Raw genomic sequence first — 18194 nt, 5'->3', positions numbered from 1 at the left:
GGGGGTTCCAAAGAGGATGGATCTCAACTGTTCTCAGTGGTAGCAGATGACAGAACGAGGAGTAATGGTCTCAAGTTGCAGTGGGGGAGGTTTAGGTTGGATATTACGAAACACTGTTTCACTAGGAGGGTGGTGAAACACTGGAATGTGTTACCTAGGGAGGTGGTGGAATCTCCTTCCTTAGAGGTTTTTAAGGTCAGGCTTGACAAAGCCCTGGCTGGGATGATTTAGTTGGGGATTGGTCCTGCTCTGAGCATGGGGTTGGACTAGATGACCTCCTGAGGTCCCTTCCAACCCTGATATTCTATGATTCTATGATGTGCAGTGCATAGGTGCAGCCCCAGTGGACACTGCTGACCTGAAGAATCAAATTTCACACACATGGGGTGCATGTGCACTAGAAGTGGGATCCATGTGGACAAATAACTCCAAGAAGAACTAAGGTTGTGGGTGCTCAACGCTGCCCTATGTTGCCCATTAGTGAAATGAATCAAATAAGAGGTAACCCTTTATGCCTGAAATCTACACTTCCAATTGCAAAGCTCTTTGCTGGTAAAATAAGCCACTCTGCATGAACAAAAACTATCCTGAGTACATTTTTCTGTTCCTTTTCCATGGTTAAGAGGTGTATTATTGACAATTGCATTTCACAAGCCACCTCAAATTTTTAACTTGAATTCTTGCTTTAAGCTCCCTTTTCCTAAGGAGGACACTCCTAATTCCAATAGAATAAGCGTTATCTGACCCTTTACAGCATCACAAAACTGGATTTAGGTCAAAGTAAGCAAATAAATTCAATAGAAATATGGTGGAATTACAAGAAACACAGACCATTGCACAGTTTTAGACCATCGGCCACAGAATGCTTTATTCCAAGCCTCATCACACTTTCAGTTACAAAATGTGGCAAAAAACAAAACACAAGATCCGCCATATTTCTACTTACCTCTTTTTTTGTACTGGCTTTTTCATATTAAGGGATGTAGAACATTTCTCTCATTTATTTCTTGCATTATTGATATACTTAATGACAGCAATTTACATGTGTCTGCATTTACTCTGAAGTACCCTTCACTTCCTTTTACAAACCCTCATTTTATTCTCCCCACGTTCCTACTGGTAGTGCAACAATCCAGCATATCACCAGTTGCTGAGGTATATGTAGTTACAAACTAATTTCCATCTTCAACCCAAACTGTTTTTTTTTTAAACTGAAAGCAGTATATTCAACACAAATTTCTCAAAAATATTTCCATTCTGGAAAAATTAGTTTTTATAATGACAGGCTGTGAAAACCAACAGCCTCATCTTTTACCCCTACACAATTCTTGCTGTACTCTCCCTCCTCCTCCCTTTAAAATATATTCTGTGCAAAATTAAGTTTTGTGTAGGTCTGTACCATATTTTGGGGTGGAGGGGGGAACCTATTTATAAAATATACTTAATTCCTAAAAACAATCCCAACATCAGATAACAGAGGAAGAAGAAACGGATCAGATGCAGCCAAATTTATCACATGAGAAACTAAGTATAACATGTTCTTAAAGCTCCAGTAATACATTCCTTCAAAAACCAGAATGCACTTTGGTCATTATTAAACATTAGTACATAGGCAAATAAAATACAAAATGCTTGTTTGCGTTGCTTTGTATATAAAAATTTTTTATACCACACAAGTTTAAGATACATTGCCTCCACTATTTAATAATTGAGGATTAGTAATATATCATGTATGATGGATTTTTGTATGCATGTATGTATCACATAGCCTATTACATTTTCTACCCTTTCCCAATCTGAAGCAGATGATTTTTTGAATTCTAATCATAAATATATTCCCCTAAAAGTAAAATGTTTAAGGATACTCAAACATGATATTGGCCCTCCTAATACAGTTTTGTAAGTGGGATGTTGTTATGTTTAAGCACAAACTAACTAGTAACTCTGAAGGGATGAATACTCTAAGGAAATAATTGGGCTAATCTAAAATGTAAACCCCAAAACAAATCTGTCATCAAAATCATGCTCCTTAAGTAGCATCAGGGTTTAGACTGGAGACTTGGCAACCTAAATAAAAACACTGAGGAGGAGCTTGGTGATGCTAACATTAGCAGCATGTTTTTAAAATTGCCTTAACTACAACAACACTGCATACTAGCTTTAGTTGATAGATTTTGCAAGCTACATTTTTATAACTGCAAGAGATGTGGGCATGCAAACAAATAAGACTTAAAGAAGAAATGTTTCTATATAATGGAACAACTGTTCTTAAAGTTAAGTGTGGTATAAACAGCATATACTATAGTGTACTATGGGAGAGTATTTGTCCTATTCTTGAGCGTATATAATTTACCATCTTCCATTAACAACTTTTTGACTCATAAGTGACGTCCAAATACTCAGGTTGCAAAAATAATATATTGCTCCACAGTCCACCATAATATATTCCCTTTACTATATATAAAGGTCCTAATTAAAAGTAACAATAAAAAGTGCACATACTGAGCATGCACAGTCGGATCTATGCAAATAGCCCAGTGTTTCAAATAAATACAATAGTTAATTTTATCAAAATATCTTACAGCATGTTAACCATTTACAATTATTGCTCTAATAAAAGTGTTATTAAAGAGCACTTGTTGACCTGTGATGTAATATCTTATTAATATCCAAAGGTGTTTAAACTGCAGCTTAATCAGATTAGATCCTGGACTCACCAAAAAAGTAAGAAACCAGCTTGTTTCTAGCATTAACATAAAATATTTCCATTACCTGTCATACTGTATTGTCAGTACTTCAAGTTATTTGTAAATAGGTCTCATTTCTACTGCAACAAACAATCTACAAATATAAAGTTTTTACCCATAAATTATGAAGTATAAAAGCTTAGCATTGGTATTTAGCTTTCACCATAGATACAATAATTCAGTGTGACCCATTACCAGGATCTCAAGTATCTGGATATCAGTTTTCTAACCCTTTCAATAACTAAGCATACCAATACTTGAAAATAAAATACAAATGTCAGCTAAAACAGAAAAAACAGTGAGATGATAAAATAAATATAAAGATTGCACAAGACAATCAGATGTAAACACTTCAGTTTTCCAAACTACATCCTTGAAGAGGCCATAACTTCTGAAGCACAGATTCAGTGACTACTCTGAGGCAGTTTAGTCCATCAGTGGATTTTGCCAGAATACTGTGCTACATCTTCTCCCTTGTGTATTGTCATGATTTGATCTTCCAGAGCTGAAAAAGTGAAAGCAGCAATGAACATTTTAAGTCTTGCATGAATTTTCAGTTAAATATTAAAGTTACAGTGCATCTCTGTGTTTACATTTAAAAACATACCGCTGTGTCTAAAGTGTACAGAATCATTGTTGCATTCCTTTACTTGTGAAAGAACACAGATATTTTTGTAATCTATTTAGAAAGATGAATGGCTAAGCATCAGGACTAGAGCCCTGATACTACTGAAAGCTTTTGTAACTGATATTCCCCTATCTCCTGAGTCTGGAAATTATGACATCTCATGCAATTCAGATTTCAGAGAGTGTTAAATTATCAGTTAATTTCTCTAGTCATGATGGAGTGATATGATGCGTAGTATGACAAGGTGATCCTACATCGTGTTGTGACATCATGTATATTGTGGGGCAAGAGGTGATATGTGCATTTTCTGTAGCACTCCAAGAACTGCAAACAAGCTAGCAGTAAGAAATAATGGCCAAGAGGCAGAGATAATTTCCTAAATTAGATGTAGGTCTTGTAAGATTAGTTAAATAGATTAACTGAGCCTGTACAGAAGTATATCTGCTAAATGAAGGCCCAAGGTTGGAAGAAATAAATGTGAAACGCTGGTGGTTGATGTGTTCTAAGAATAGAATAAATTTTATGTATTTTAAATTTGATGAAATTATTTTCAAACAATATTCATAATTTTACTATGTATTTTTACTGAGGTCACTATGCACATTCAATTGTGACATTTTGTGTGTTCTGGATCAATACATGGTACTGGAAGCGGTCACCTTTAGATTAAATCCAAGCAAGTCACTGATAACACCAGAAACAGCAGACAGGATGACAACTTGGGTGATGTTATAAAGCAGTGGGTTCATTGTAAGCCCATATAACCTGAAGGGGCTGTCCAATTCCTACCGATAGAAATATATTTACATAATTAAAACACAGAAATTATACAAAAGCAATTTTAATGTCAGGAAATATGGAACTAATACCTCTATGATCACATTAACAAGATTTGTGATATGTAATTTTGAATGCTTTTGAGGCTGTAAAGTATTGACAAATAAGACAAAATATTTTAAGGAAAAAACTGCTTACAACTCCAATTACTGCACCAGGACAGCCAAGCAGCTGATTTAACTGCCCGTTTGTATGTGCTTGAGAAGCATCTTGAAGTTCCAGCTCTGGATCCAACAAATACTAAGAAAACTAGACTTCCAAAAGAAAGAGGGTGCTATGCAGTGAAAAGGGCAAGAATTCAAGGGCTGAGCAGAATACTAGGGAAAGTTAAAGAGCTCAGTCATTTCAGACTGGCTGCTGTACTGTAAAATAATGTCAAAGAGGGTTTAAAAAAAACAAACCTCATGCTCTGATGCCTCCTCACTTCTGCTGCAAAAACAAAAAGAAACCTACAACTTTTCATGACAAGAGTTGAAATATACTGATGCTGAGCAATAATACATAACACATTAGCTCTTAGCAGAAGGAGCACTATCTATTGTGTCAAAGGGTTAATATGACAGTTATCTTATTCTTATAGGACAGAAATTAGTACTACAAAACATTAATTCAGTTTGTTATGCAAAGGGCATGTCTCCAGGTGAAAACACTTATTTTCTTAGTATGAAAAGAAACCAAATTTAAGAAATCACTTAAAAAAATCAAGACAACACAAACAAATGCATAGCAAATATTCATAATGCTGCAGTGATTACCTTGTTCACTATTGAACAATGGTTTTATATGAAATGGTGTCATCTGACACTTTTCATAGTGCCAAAGTTATTAAATTATTTTAAAATATTATTATTGTTTTATCTTTGACTCATAACTTTCTGTAACAAACAGTTGTTTACATTTGTCCAAAATACCTGTTGGTAATTATAAAAATCACGTTTTACAAATGGCATCCCACGTTAATAATTATTATGGCTCATTTGTTATTTATTACTTGTATTACAATAGTTCCTAGAGGCACAACTAAGACTGTGGCCCCATTCTAGTAGGAGCTATACATACACATTGTAAGGGTATAGAGAGTAAGAGGCATGATGGGTTTAAAATCTAAATAGAGAGGCAAAGGGTGGGAGAAAGAAAAAATTACTGTTCCCCACTGTGCAATTCTCACAAAGGCATAAGTAGCAAAAAATGTCATCAACTTTCAGGGCATGTGAGGTTGAGAAGCTCATAAAAATAAAGTTACTTGTCTCCTGCATGCTCATATTTGTTTCTGATCGCTTTCCCCCCACAAACTTGCTAAACAGCACAATTCAGTAATATGAAATAAGTACTAAATTAAGTGCCGATTAAAGGTTCCACTATACTAGTGTATATGAGGAAAATATCTAGACTACATAGTGTCTCACCTGTTAATTGATATTCTCTGAGTAGCCCTTTCAGTTAGTGTGGAAGATCTATCCACTTGCTTCTGGAGGCAGGAATATGCAAATTTATTTTTCCAGGTATCAGATCCTGGCCTTTCAGAGTCACTTTGGCACCCAAACACCTAGAGAATGCTTCCAATGCTAGAAAATATAGGCAAGGAACCTAGGAAAACCACAAAGGGGGAAGGATGTTCCACACTGGCAGAGGGTCACTCCATAAGAAAACCAATTAACAGATGAGACTAAATTGGGCTGTTCTCTTAGAGTGGCCTCCCCCCAAATCTAGGTACAACTACTGGGGAAATAGCAAACAGTAAAGTCAGAGAGAAGGAAAATGAGAAAAAAACCCTCAAAACAATATGTAACTATTTAATAACCAATCTTCTGAACTTTGTTTTTAGATTCCGCCATTTAACAAAGTTCAATCAGAAATATTCTGCACCCAAAGAAGGTGCCTAAGGAGACTTCCACATCAGCTTTGTAATGCTTGGTAAATGAATGGAGGCAATTTCAGAAGGATGCATTTTTTAAACTTAGTACTGCAGAACTCTTTGATAGCCATCTTGGCACATCTAAAGATTGTAGCTTTAGAGATTTTTGGCCCTTTACTTAAGTAAGCATAGTTACCAGACTTTTGGAATAGGCTCTTTTGATTTTAAGGAGAATTTGAGAGCTCTGGCCATGTAAGGAGAACTATTTTGTTCAAGTGAAGTGGTTTATGATGACAGGAAGAAAAAAACATGAATAACTTCTTGGTGAAGCTGTTCTAAGTGGTTCATAGGAAACCTTCAATGAGAGTATAACGTACCAAATTAAAACTCCATTTATCTTCTGGTTCTGAGATATCTGACTGCCTTGAGGAAATGTGAGACATAAGGATGAACTGCAAGTCAAATGCTAACGATGTATAGTCAAGTCAAATGATGAACCACTAGTGAAGTTCCTTCTCCCTTTAGGAGAAACTCTAGCAAAAATCCAGTGGAGGCCTGATGAGGATGAAAGATGACCCCCAACTATGTTGGTAAGCCCAGGCCAGTTGAGGGCTTTCTGGAAGGAAAGAGAATCTCTATTGCTCATGTGGAAAAAAGACTGGAGTATCAACCAGACAACCTCAAAGCTATTAAATGTATGACTCTGGTTCTGATGAAGCACTGATTTCTAATGCACAAGTACCTGAGAGAGGTGAGGAAGCCACAGCTCAAAGACTCATCTGAAAGATTGAGGAGCAAGGGTTTCTGGGGGCGACAAGAGGACAATAAAATTATTTTCACTCTGGATTTTCCTGACTAAAGAGGAGCAGGGGAGTTAAGGCAAGGAAGGTGTCATTCAGAGAAGTTGAGTGAAAATGTGTCCATTCTCCACACCTGGGGATCAATCTGGGTGGAATAACTGCTTGTTGAGCAGGCAGGCAAGCAGGTTCGCTTGATGGAGATTTTTAACAGAGAGGGTTGTTAACCATTGGAACAAACTATCAAGGGAAGTGCTAGATTCTCCATCTCTTGTTTTCTTCAGATCAAGACTGGATGACTTTTTGAAAGGTATGTTTTGGTTAAACACACATTACTGGGTTCTATACAGGAGTAATTGGGTGAAATTTAATGGTCTGGTATATACAGGCAATCAGACTAGAGCAGGGGTCTCAAACACGTGGCCCTCCAAGCTCCCACGCACCGCCCCCCCCCCCGCCTGCTGCGAGTCCCATGCCACTCCCTGAAGCGGCCGGAACCATGTCCCGGGGGGGCGGGGGGGGCAGCAGCAGAGGGCTCCATGCGTTGCTCTCACTTACAGGCACCGCCCCCCAAAGCTCCCACTGGCCGGGAAGGGGGAACTGCTGCCAATGGGAGCTTCAGGGGAGGTACCTGGAGGAGTGGCAAGAGCAGCACACAGAGCCCTGTGCCCCCACTACCCCAGGGACGTGGTTCTGGCTGCTTCCTGGAGCAGAGCAGAGCGGCGCGGTGCCAGGGCGGGCAGGCAGCGAGCCTGCCCTGGCCCCAGTGCGTGCCGCTGCCACCCCAGAGCCGCCCTAGGTAAGCGGCGCTGGGCCAGAGCCTGCACCCCGAACCTCTTCTGCACCCCACACCCCAACTCCCTGCCCTGAGGCCACACACACCCCAACCCCCCCTGCCCAGAGCCCCCGCCACACCCTGCACCCCAACCCCCTGATGCACCCCTCACCCTCCTGCACTCCACACCCCAACTCCCTGCCCTGAGCCCCTGCCGCACCCCTCCTGCACCCCAACTCCCTGCCCTGAGCCCCTGCCACACCCCTCCTGCACCCCAACTCCCTGCCCTGAGCCCCCGCCGCACCCCTCCCCTTGGGGGCAGGAGGGGGGCAGAGTTGGGGTGGGGACTTCGGGGAAGGGGCTGGAATGGGGGCAGGGAAGGGGTGGGAAGAGGCGGGGCCTCATGGAAGGGGTGGAGTGGGGGCAGGACCAGGGGTAGCAAGGGGGGTGTCAGTAATGCGACCCTCGGGCCAATGCACTAGTCCTCATATGGCCCTCGTGGTCATTTGAGTTTGAGACCCCTGGACTAGAGGATCTAATTGTCCCTTCTTGAATTTAAGAGAAACTGACAAAAGCTCAGCACTCTTTAGTTTGAGTTTGGTATTCACACTGGATTTTCACCTGGATTACAGGATCTGAAAGGACATTGTGCCCGCATGAATGTTCCATCCATCCAGACTGGAATCTGCTGCAATTGAGGGGTAGAGGATCTGACAGTTTTCCTGACATCTGTTGTTTTCCACAATAGCCATGAGCCCAAAGATCTCTGGACTTCAGTGGTCAGTGTTGTCAGGGACCGTTTCTTGTGATCTCAAACTAATAAGAGGAAGGCCCAGGAGTTTATGGGTATGTCTACATAGAAATACTACTGCAGCACATCTGCAGTGCTTAAGTGTAGACACTTACTACACTGACGGAAAGGGTTTGTCTGTCTCTGTGGTAAATCCAGCTCTCCAAGAGGCAGTAGCTAGGTCTACTAAAGCGTTCTTCTCTCATCCTAGTGGTGTATACACAGCTCCAAGTAATGTAGTTAAGCCAACCTAACTTTGCAGTGTAGATCAGCCTCCAGTCTGTACAGAACAGCTCACTGTCTATATGTGTTTAGACCTGCAGAAGAGCTCTGTGTAAGCTCGAAAGCTTGTCTCTCTCACCAACAGAAGTTGGTCCAATGAAAGATATCACTTCACTCACTTTGTATTTAGAACATTAGAAACAGTTGGTGAGCTGTGGACTTGAAATGTAGGCCTGGAGCATGTGTTGGATTTAAGAGACTTTGTCCGACTGCTGAGTCAACAATCAGATCCTGTAGATGTATCAGAGCCTGAACTAAGAAAAAAAGAGCTTATCTTCCAGCTGATGATGGATCTGTGAGTTTGGAGAATGAAGACAATCCATGGAGGTAAATCTGGGTAGGTTAGAACAAAGAAGTTTTGGTCAGGAGATCACCCAAGAAATTAAAAATATGGATAAATCAACAAGGCAACACGTGCCAGCCTCTTCCACTCAACAGTACTGCCAGCAATGCTGTATGGCAGCGAAACATGGGTTCTGATGAAGACAGGAGCAGCAATTTGTCCGTCATGGAGAGTGCGATGGAAAGAATTCTGGGAACTTCAATCCACGACCGAGTCCCCAATGAAGTGATCAGACAGCAGAATGGAGTGAAGGATGTCGTTGTTGAGAGCAGGCATAGTAAAATGTGATAGGCTGGGCATATACCGACGCTCACCAACAATTGATGTACTGCAGCTGTTGCCGAGTAGTACCCACTGAAACAACCACTCTGCCGACTTCCAAAAAGATGGGAAGATTTTATTGTGAAAAGACATGGCTGCACACGAAGAAGAAAGGCCAGGATATGAGAAGAATGGAAGATGTGTTGTGATCGGCGCAATCTATATGAGGGCTGAAGGACTGATCGATCAAGGTGATCAAGGATACTTCCCTTCCTTAGGGAATAAATAAAATAAAAGGAATGGCCACATACTAGGAGTTCCTGTTCATAACAAAGGTATTCTAACAAGTGGTTAACCAGGTGAATGCATACATAGAGATATGCCTCCGAGATCCATTGAACATAAAGTCCTGAGAGATGATCTTTTGGATGAGGAACACTAGCATTTCCACCCTGAATATGGATTTCTGGGCATGGAGATATGGGCAGAAGAGATCCAAATTGTGACAAAAATTCCATCCTTCTCAGATAACAAAAAGTATACTGTAGACACCTGTGTTCTAGTATGCCACTAGGATATGAACAATTACCCTAGTGCGCAACAGGATGCAATCTGTGTCCTTGTTTTTGCCAGATGCACAGACCAAGTCAAAATTGTATGGTAGGATGTGATGCTGATGAAAACCTGGCCTAATTATCTACAAGACTCATTTGCCATTGGTCAGCTAGGATTCTGAAACACCTCACTCTCTCTAGGCAGTCAAGGTTGGCCTAGGCTAGCACAGCCTCATTGTAACTGATGGTATTCTCCTGACTCTTTCACTGGAGATATTGAACTAGTCCTTTGCTCTAGTGGAGTGAAAGGGATATCTGTTATCTCTTTCCAAGATATACCTAGGAGAGATGAAGCAAGAGGGTTTTGGTTTTTTTCCCTTCTCCAGAGCAAGTAATCTGAAAAACTTTCTTCAGGCTTGAAAGATTTTATTTGTATAAAAGAAATTACTTATCTTAAAATGGGAAATACAGGTAGAATCACTTCTCTCTCTCAAACAGGTAGAAACTTCTTAATAACACCCACTGTAGTAGTTTTAGTTCAGTGGTTCTTCACTGTAGTGACCAGTACCTCACCAAACAGTTTCTTGCCACTGAATAGTGTATGGATCTAGATTTGGTATCTGCATTCCAATACAGTCAGGCTGTGCTGTACAGTTACAGCTGTAGAGGTTCAAATCACTGGTGAGTTGTCAAAACCAGTCTGATACACCAGGACTTTTACGATCTCATCAGAAAAGAAAAAAAATTGCATAATCCTTCCTCCAGAAGCAAGTGGGAAGAGTTACTCCAGTAGCTGTCTCCATATTCGCAGAGAACAAATCCATGAGAATAATGAGTAAGGTGCGTTAGAATACAAGGGATTCAGAAGGTTCTGGTGAATGACTTCCTAAATCACAATCAATCTGACACGTGAACACTTCCATCCATTCGATCATAATCCATTAATCAGTTGCCAAAAGGAAGTATAATATTTCCAAAACACTCCCCATGATGATTTAGTGATATTAATTCTATACCTTGTGACAAAGTTCCTCCTCTACCTTGGTGGGTCTTGAGCTTATTGGCGGATTTGCTCGCCTCGGAGCTTCACGTCAGCCCTCAGTTTGACCGTTTTCGTGATCCACAGTCCAGGTCAATTCCTCCTGTATCTGACCAGGAGTTGGGAGATTTGGGGGAAACCTGAGCCCACCCTCTACTCCGGGTTCCAGCCCAGGGCCCTGTGGAATGCAGCTGTCTAGAGTGCCTCCTAGAACAGCTGTGCGACAGCTACAACTCCCTGGGCTACTTCCCCATGGCCTCCTCCCAACACCTTCTTTATTCTCACTATAGGACCTTCCTCCTGGTGTCTGATAATGCTTGTACTCCTCAGTCCTCCAACAGTACACTCACTCTCAGCTCCTAGTGCCTCTTGCTCCCAGCTCCTCACACACACACCACAAACTGAAGTGAGCTCCTTTTTAAACCCAGGTGTCCTGATTAGCCTGCCTTAATTGATTCTAGCAGCTTCTTGATTGGCTGCAGGTGTTCTAATCAGCCTGTCTGTCTTAACTGTTTCCAGAAGGTTCCTATTGTTCTGGAACCTTCCCTGTTACCTTACCCAGTGAAAAGGGACCTACTTAACCTGGGGCTAATCTATCTACCTTCTATCATTCTCCTGTAGCCATCTGGCCCAACCCTGTCACAACCTACACAATGAGTTCACCTGTAAAAATGTGACTGACTTTATGCACAGGCATAGTCTCATTTACTTAAGTATCATTTACAACTAGATCATTTAAAATTTAGATTGGATGAAATACTCTGCAGCTGGCATAGAAATGACCATGACTACAAATTTATTTTTTTAAACACTTCTCTCACTTCTATAACAGGATTCTTACATATGTAAAAATAAGTTGATTTTAATTTTAACAGTAACTAACCAACAACTGTTGCAGCATTTAGGAGGATTAGCTTTACAGAAGAGTATTAATGTTACAGTAATTGACTACTTAGCACCTTATATAGTGCAGAGATCAAAAACAAAGCAAGCTTAAAGACTCCGCCTTCTTTGGTCCAGTGTATTGCCACCTATCCCAAAGGCTCCCCTCACTATACTCTCCATGTACTGTTGGTACAAAGTGAAACTTAACAATGATTTTAATAAATTTCTATTTGCAATCCACAGTGATGACAGAACACAACAGACTGAAGCATATTACAGAAAGTGTCCTGATGACAACACAGACTATTAGGGAAAGTGGGTTTAAAGGGGAAGGGTTTCTAGTGCATACTACAGAAATGCTAGAAAGGTGACTTATTAAGCAAGATGTTCTCTTTCTTGATCATGTATAATACTGTAGTACTCCATTTTCATTCTTACCTTCAGGAGTTTAGTAGCAAGTTTTAAAACATTGTTTACTAGTGTCAGCTCCTCCTTCTTATTAGGCTTCTTTTCCATTTTCAAATATAGATTTATCTATTCAAATAAAATATTGATTTAATACCTCAACTGAGTTAGCAAGAATCTATTTTAAAACAATTGTTAATGGGATAAGTGATTAGTCAGTAATAATATGGTAAATGCATAACTATTGTGGAAATCCAGGGTGGGTTTTTTTTTGTTTTTTTTAAGAACGAATGTTTGTATGAGTAATACTATAATAAAACACATTTTATGATGTAACAAAATAATTGTGACTCTCATTAAGACAAAAATTGAATCTGTAATTTGACACATCCACAAATCTGATTGGAAAGAAAGAACAATAAAAGTTGCTGAAAGGACACAAGATTCTCTGTTCTCTCTGGAGTCTTAATACTCTGACAAAATTCTCCGGCTGATTATCAAATATGCTAATGAATGAAACTCCTTATTGAAGCAGAAACACAGAACACTGACAAATTCAATGATCTTGCAAGACATTTTTGATGACATCATTTTCCTGAAAGTATAGCTAAAAATTATAATTTAACTCCCTGTTCCAGGCCTTCTAGAAACTCTGGAACACAAGCAACTTTTGTTTGTCTTCAACACCCAAAACGTGGCAAAGTTCACTTGGTAATTGTCATAAAGGGTAAACCCCTTTGAAATCCCTCCTGGCCAGGGGAAAAACTCCTCTCACCTGTAAAGGGTTAAGAAGCTAAATGTAACCTCGCTGGCACCTGACCAAAATGACCAATGAGGAGACAAGATACTTTCAAAAGCTGGGAGGAGGGAGAGAAAAAGGGTCTCAGTCTGTCTATATGCTGTTTCTGCCAGGGATAGACCAGGAATGGAGTCTTAGAACTTTTAGTAAGTAATCTAGCTAGGTACGTGTTAGATTATGATTTCTTTAAATGGCTGAGAAAAGAATTGTGCTGAATAGAATAACTATTTCTGGCTGTGTATCTTTTTTGTAACTTCAGGTTTTGCCTAGAGGGATTCTCTATGTTTTGAATCTAATTACCCTGTAAGGTATCTACCATCCTGATTTTACAGAGGTGATTTCTTTACTTTTATTTACTTCTATTTCTATTAAAAGTCTTCTTGTAAGAAAACTGAATGCTTTTTCATTGTTCTCAGATCCAAAGGTTTGGGTCTGTGGTCACCTACGCAAATTGGTGAGGCTTTTTATCCAACATTTCCCAGGAAAGAGTGGGGTGCAAGTGTTGGGAGGATTGTTCATTGTTCTTAAGATCCAAGGGTCTGGGTCTGTAGTCACCTAGGCAAATTGGTGAGGCTTTTTACCAAACCTTGTCCAGGAAGTGGGGTGCAATGTTTTGGGAAGTATTTTGGGGGGAAAGACATTTCCAAACAGCTCTTCCCCAGTAACTAGTATTTGTTTGGTGGTGGCAGTGGCCAATCCAAGAACAAAGGGTGGAATATTTTGTATCTTGGGGAAGTTTTGACCTAAGCTGGTAAAGATAAGCTTAGGAGGTTTTTCATGCAGGTCCCCACATCTGTACCCTAGTGTTCAGAGTGGGGAAGGAACCTTGACATTAATTAATGAAAATAAATGAAAAAATTTTTTAAACTTGTAACTTTTTATACGTAAAAAAAAAATCAGCTTCAGTGTAGAATAAAATGAGCAATTTAAAGATAGACTCCAGACAGACAAACTCACAGATACCAAGTAGCAGAGGAAAAAATAAAGAACCAAAAGAATCTAATCTGGCATTAACATAAACTGAGGGTCAAACATGAGGAATGACCCAATAATGGCTACTAGCATCCAGACAGGGAAAAATGCATTCCTACTCAATGCTACTGATTTTACTTCTGAAAATAAAACAAAAAAGAGGAGAGAACTTGTCAGGTACAATCATATTAAACTTCTAATTTACAGTCAGCCCACTTAAAATGTGCATTCTGGTTTTAGACCCAAGACTGATTTAAGCAATATTCCTTATACTTAAAGTGGGAATAGTGCTGAAACCAAAACCATCTCTAAAACAGGAATGAAGTGAGCTAACTGTATTTAGCATACTTAATAGTATTGAGAAAGTAATAACTAAAGGACACTGTGGCAATACAAAGATCCTTTGGCAATAACCAACCTCATGGCTAGTTTAAAAAAAAAGAAAAAAGAAAAAAAGAAGGGCTGATTCCTAAGTCTGTGGAACTCTCAGGGTCTCCATGTTTTCATAAGTATGTTAAAGTATGCCCTGAGCACAAAGAGAACTTTGATCAAAACATAGCACATATTTTATACATCAAGGCACTAGACAGAGGCACTTTACTTACAAAAGCAATTGAAGGAGGTTTCAGAAGGACTTGACAAGCTGATAACACTAATGTCAAAGTGTCAATGGAAATCTGACTTGACCTAACTAAAAAAAGAAACTATGGAATCTCTCCTTTATTTCTCCAGCATGACTGATACCAAAACGGAAGTCCATATGCTGAACCCAGAATAGGAGGAAGCAGTGGAAAACTTAGTTTATGGAAGGCAAACTTAAGTTCCATCTTATTCATATAGCATTTAAAATTGAAGATTTCTCCAAATGTGAGTTTGTTGTATCAATAGACAGAAAACTGGGGAACACAAAACATGAAACACAAGATGGTTGAATTCAGAATTTTGTTAATTTTTGAAAGATGTGTACTCTTTCAGTCAGTTCAGTATCAACTAAGTTTGTTTTTAACACATATGAATTGCTTCAGTCAAAGCTACATAATATGCAAAATGCTCATAAGTTGATTAATTGTTTAAGATGGTTACTTACCTTACAGTAACTGGTATTCTTTGAGATGTGCTGTCTAAATGTATTTCACTCTTGGTGCACGGGAGCCCTCAGTAGTGAGATCAGAGCATTTTGACCAGCAGTGCCTGCTAGCCCAGGCCTGTGCCCTAGCTACCATCACACCCCAGAAGGCATAAAAGGGCACAGCAGGGCCAACTGCATCTCAGTTCCTTTGCTACAGAATCTCATAGTGAGGAAGGAGGGCATGGATTACAACTAGGTAACACATATCAAAGAACATCAGTTACTTTAAAGTAAGTAGCTGCTTTTCTTCGAGTGATTGTTTGTGTATTACACTCCTGATGATTCCCAAACAATGACCTCCTGCTAGAAGGTGGGTCAGCAATCTTAACCAAATGGGGATTGAAAAACTGCCTTGCCAAAGCAAGCACCAGCTCAAAAAGCCTCCCCAGTAGCATAGTATTTCATGAGTGTATGAATTAAACTTCAGGAGGCAGCTTTACAAGTTTTGGAGATGGGGACATTTTTAAAGGAAGCCACAGATGCTACCTGAGCTCCAGCAGAATGAGCTGTTATCTAAGCAAGGAGATCAAGCTTAGTTATTTAATAACATAGTCTAATACATTTTGAAATCCATCTGGATAACCTCTAGGAAGAAACTGCTTTCCCTTTTACTCTTTCAATATAGGCTATAAATAATATAGAAGAGACTCTAAATGGTTTGGTTATATGATAATAAAAATACAATGTTCTCAAAATAACAGAAGTGTGTAATTTTCCTTCAGAACTGCTAGGATCAGATTTGGGAAAGAAAACCAGTAAATGAATATCTGATTAATATGAAAGTCAGAAACCACTTTAAGAAGGAATCTCTGATTAGGCCTAAAAGAAACCTAATTTCAATGAAAAATAATGTACGATGACCATGCCATTAAAACTTTAATTTTGCCAACCAGACAGGCTAGAGAGAATAGCCACTAAAACCAATGTTTCCACTGAAAGATGATGTAATGAACTCAGCAGCCCTACTAATACTACATTAAAGTCCCATGTTGGAGGGGGTTTCCCTAATCGGGGTGAGAGGGAGGGTGGACTACATACACTAAGATCCTTAAAAATCTAAAAACCATAAGGTGTGAAAATATTTTTTTATTTCAAATTTATGAATTATAAGAAGATACGGCTGCTAGATTCTGTTAATTCTATAAAAGTGAAAGTCCAGATGATTTAGTGAAAGCAGGTAGTCCAAAATGAATGGAAGGTCTGTAGAAAAGGTGAAACACTGTTGTGCCCAAACAGTAAATTTTTTCATTTGTCATTTTAAGTAGATCTTTTAGGGTCCTGTGATACTGCACCCCATATTTTCATAGTGATATTATGATTACAGCATAATTATGATTTATTTTCTGCAGGACGGGTCATGTAAGGTGTCATTGGAAAAGTTATGATTTGCTGAATATGATTATCCTATTTGTATACATGTATCATTTTTGTATCTGAATTTATAAATATTAATTATGTATCTGTACTTCAAATGTAATTACACCTGGGTAACGCCCACTAGACAAGGTGCTTTCAGTCTAGATAGTTGGTTGGGAAAGGCTTATTCAGGGCAATGAGCCATTAGGGAAAACAACAGGCCTTAGGAGAAGCTTATCTCCCACCTGGTGAGCCTTTCTGAGAACACTCCAAACAGCCTGTAAGTAATGGCTGCTATGACTTTACAAGGATATGTAACCAGGCCACATGATTCTGGACTCCATCTTGGGATGTCGGTATTTTTCCACAAACTGCTCTGGGAACCAAGTTTTGAAACACAGGGTTCCTGCCATATGCTAAAGCTATATAAGGCAGGGAGTGACATCATCTGTTGTTCTTCACTCCTCACACAAGAAGATTCCTGAAAACACCTGAGGAACAAAGACTGAACTGGGGGAAGTGTTGGACTTAGGCTAAAGGGATTTCTAGCCTGTGTATGAAAGACCTGGGGATTCTAAGCTGCAAAGCAAGTGTAGTTTGTGCCTTAAGAATCTGCAGCCTGCTTGTATCATCCGTCAGGGTGAGGGATTCTTAATTCAAATCCTATCTTTCTCGCATATTAAGCTTAGATCACATTTTTCTTTATGTACTAAGTCATCTGCTTTGATCTGTTTGCTATTACTTATAATCACTTAAAATCTATCTTTTGTAGTTAATTTATTTTATGTTTTAATCTAAACCAGTGAGTTTGGAGTGATGTGCTTGGGAATCTTAACCTGGAGAGGCTGTTGCATATTCCTCTTCACATTGAGGGGGAGGCAAACTGGATAATAAATTCATGCTGGTTGGGGTTTGGACCAGGGCAGGACGGTACCACTCTGGGGTCCCAGGCTGGAAAACTGGGGATTATTTTGCCTGTAGCCTCTCTACTGTTGGTTCACATGCCGTGGCTGCTCAGAGAGCCTGCATATAACTGCAAATGGTTGTGTCCCTACCTGTGAGTATGCTGGTGGAAGTGTTAGGCTGGGAGCGTGTCTGCAGCTTGTCACAGCAGCACAGAGTGAGAGGTAGCCCAGGCTGATGGGTCAGAGGGCTCAGCTCCAGTTCCAGACAGAACCCCTGGGGGAACCCATCACAGGTCCTTTCTACTATTAAAATATTTGGTATATCCCTGGAGCAAGACTTCTCTACATCTGGTTAAGCAATAAGCATCCAAGCTGTAAGGTGCAGTGTCTTCCTGTCATCTTGAAACATCTAATTTGACAGTAAAGGCAATGTTACTGCAATCCAAACTGACTGTGTCAGCAGCTCTGGGAACAAAATTTGCCTGGGCCAGGATGGAGCAGTTTATTCATCGTGGCTGTGGCATCCTTGGGCCTTCTCAGAGTATGCAAAATTAAGGGGGATAGGTGGACATCAGGAATCAAGATCATGATATTAGGAAGGCACCTGATGGAGATCCAACTCTGACCTCATCTCAAGCAAAAGATGTTGCATTTTTGTTCACTTCTGTGGCTAACAAGTCTATGATCTCTTACATTCAGTTTTGGAAAATGTGCTGACTGAGTTCTTTATGGACCACACCTGGCCAGATCAAAAATGCCTCCCCAGCTGAAACACATGGGTGTTTATTAGTTTTGTTAGATGGATAGCAGTGACATATACTAGATGCCTGATGCA

At 39.8% G+C, this 18194-nt stretch overlaps 1 protein-coding gene across 8 annotated transcripts in view; it reads right to left on the bottom strand.

Annotated features, from left to right (window-relative positions):
• Positions 1–838: 838 nt before the first annotated feature.
• The window catches only part of PHTF2 (putative homeodomain transcription factor 2), a 187670-nt gene continuing 170314 nt past the window's right edge, over positions 839–18194 (bottom strand). For 7 of the 8 annotated variants that reach the window (XM_073328594.2, XM_073328595.2, XM_073328588.2 and 4 more), the window contains 3 exons: positions 12232–12327; positions 4035–4160; positions 839–3252 (listed from right to left, as the gene is read on the bottom strand). In XM_073328594.2, coding sequence (XP_073184695.1) covers positions 3232–3252; positions 4035–4160; positions 12232–12327 — 243 coding nt within the window. In that variant the 3' untranslated portion in view covers positions 839–3231. The remainder of the gene's footprint in view (positions 3253–4034; positions 4161–12231; positions 12328–18194) is intronic. The other variant, XM_073328591.2, reaches the window with a different exon arrangement.

Source organism: Lepidochelys kempii, chromosome 1 (assembly GCF_965140285.1).
Source record: "Lepidochelys kempii isolate rLepKem1 chromosome 1, rLepKem1.hap1, whole genome shotgun sequence".
NCBI lineage: Eukaryota > Metazoa > Chordata > Testudines > Cheloniidae > Lepidochelys > Lepidochelys kempii.
Note: the sequence above shows the minus strand (reverse complement) of the source record. Positions and strands in the feature narration are given on the sequence as shown.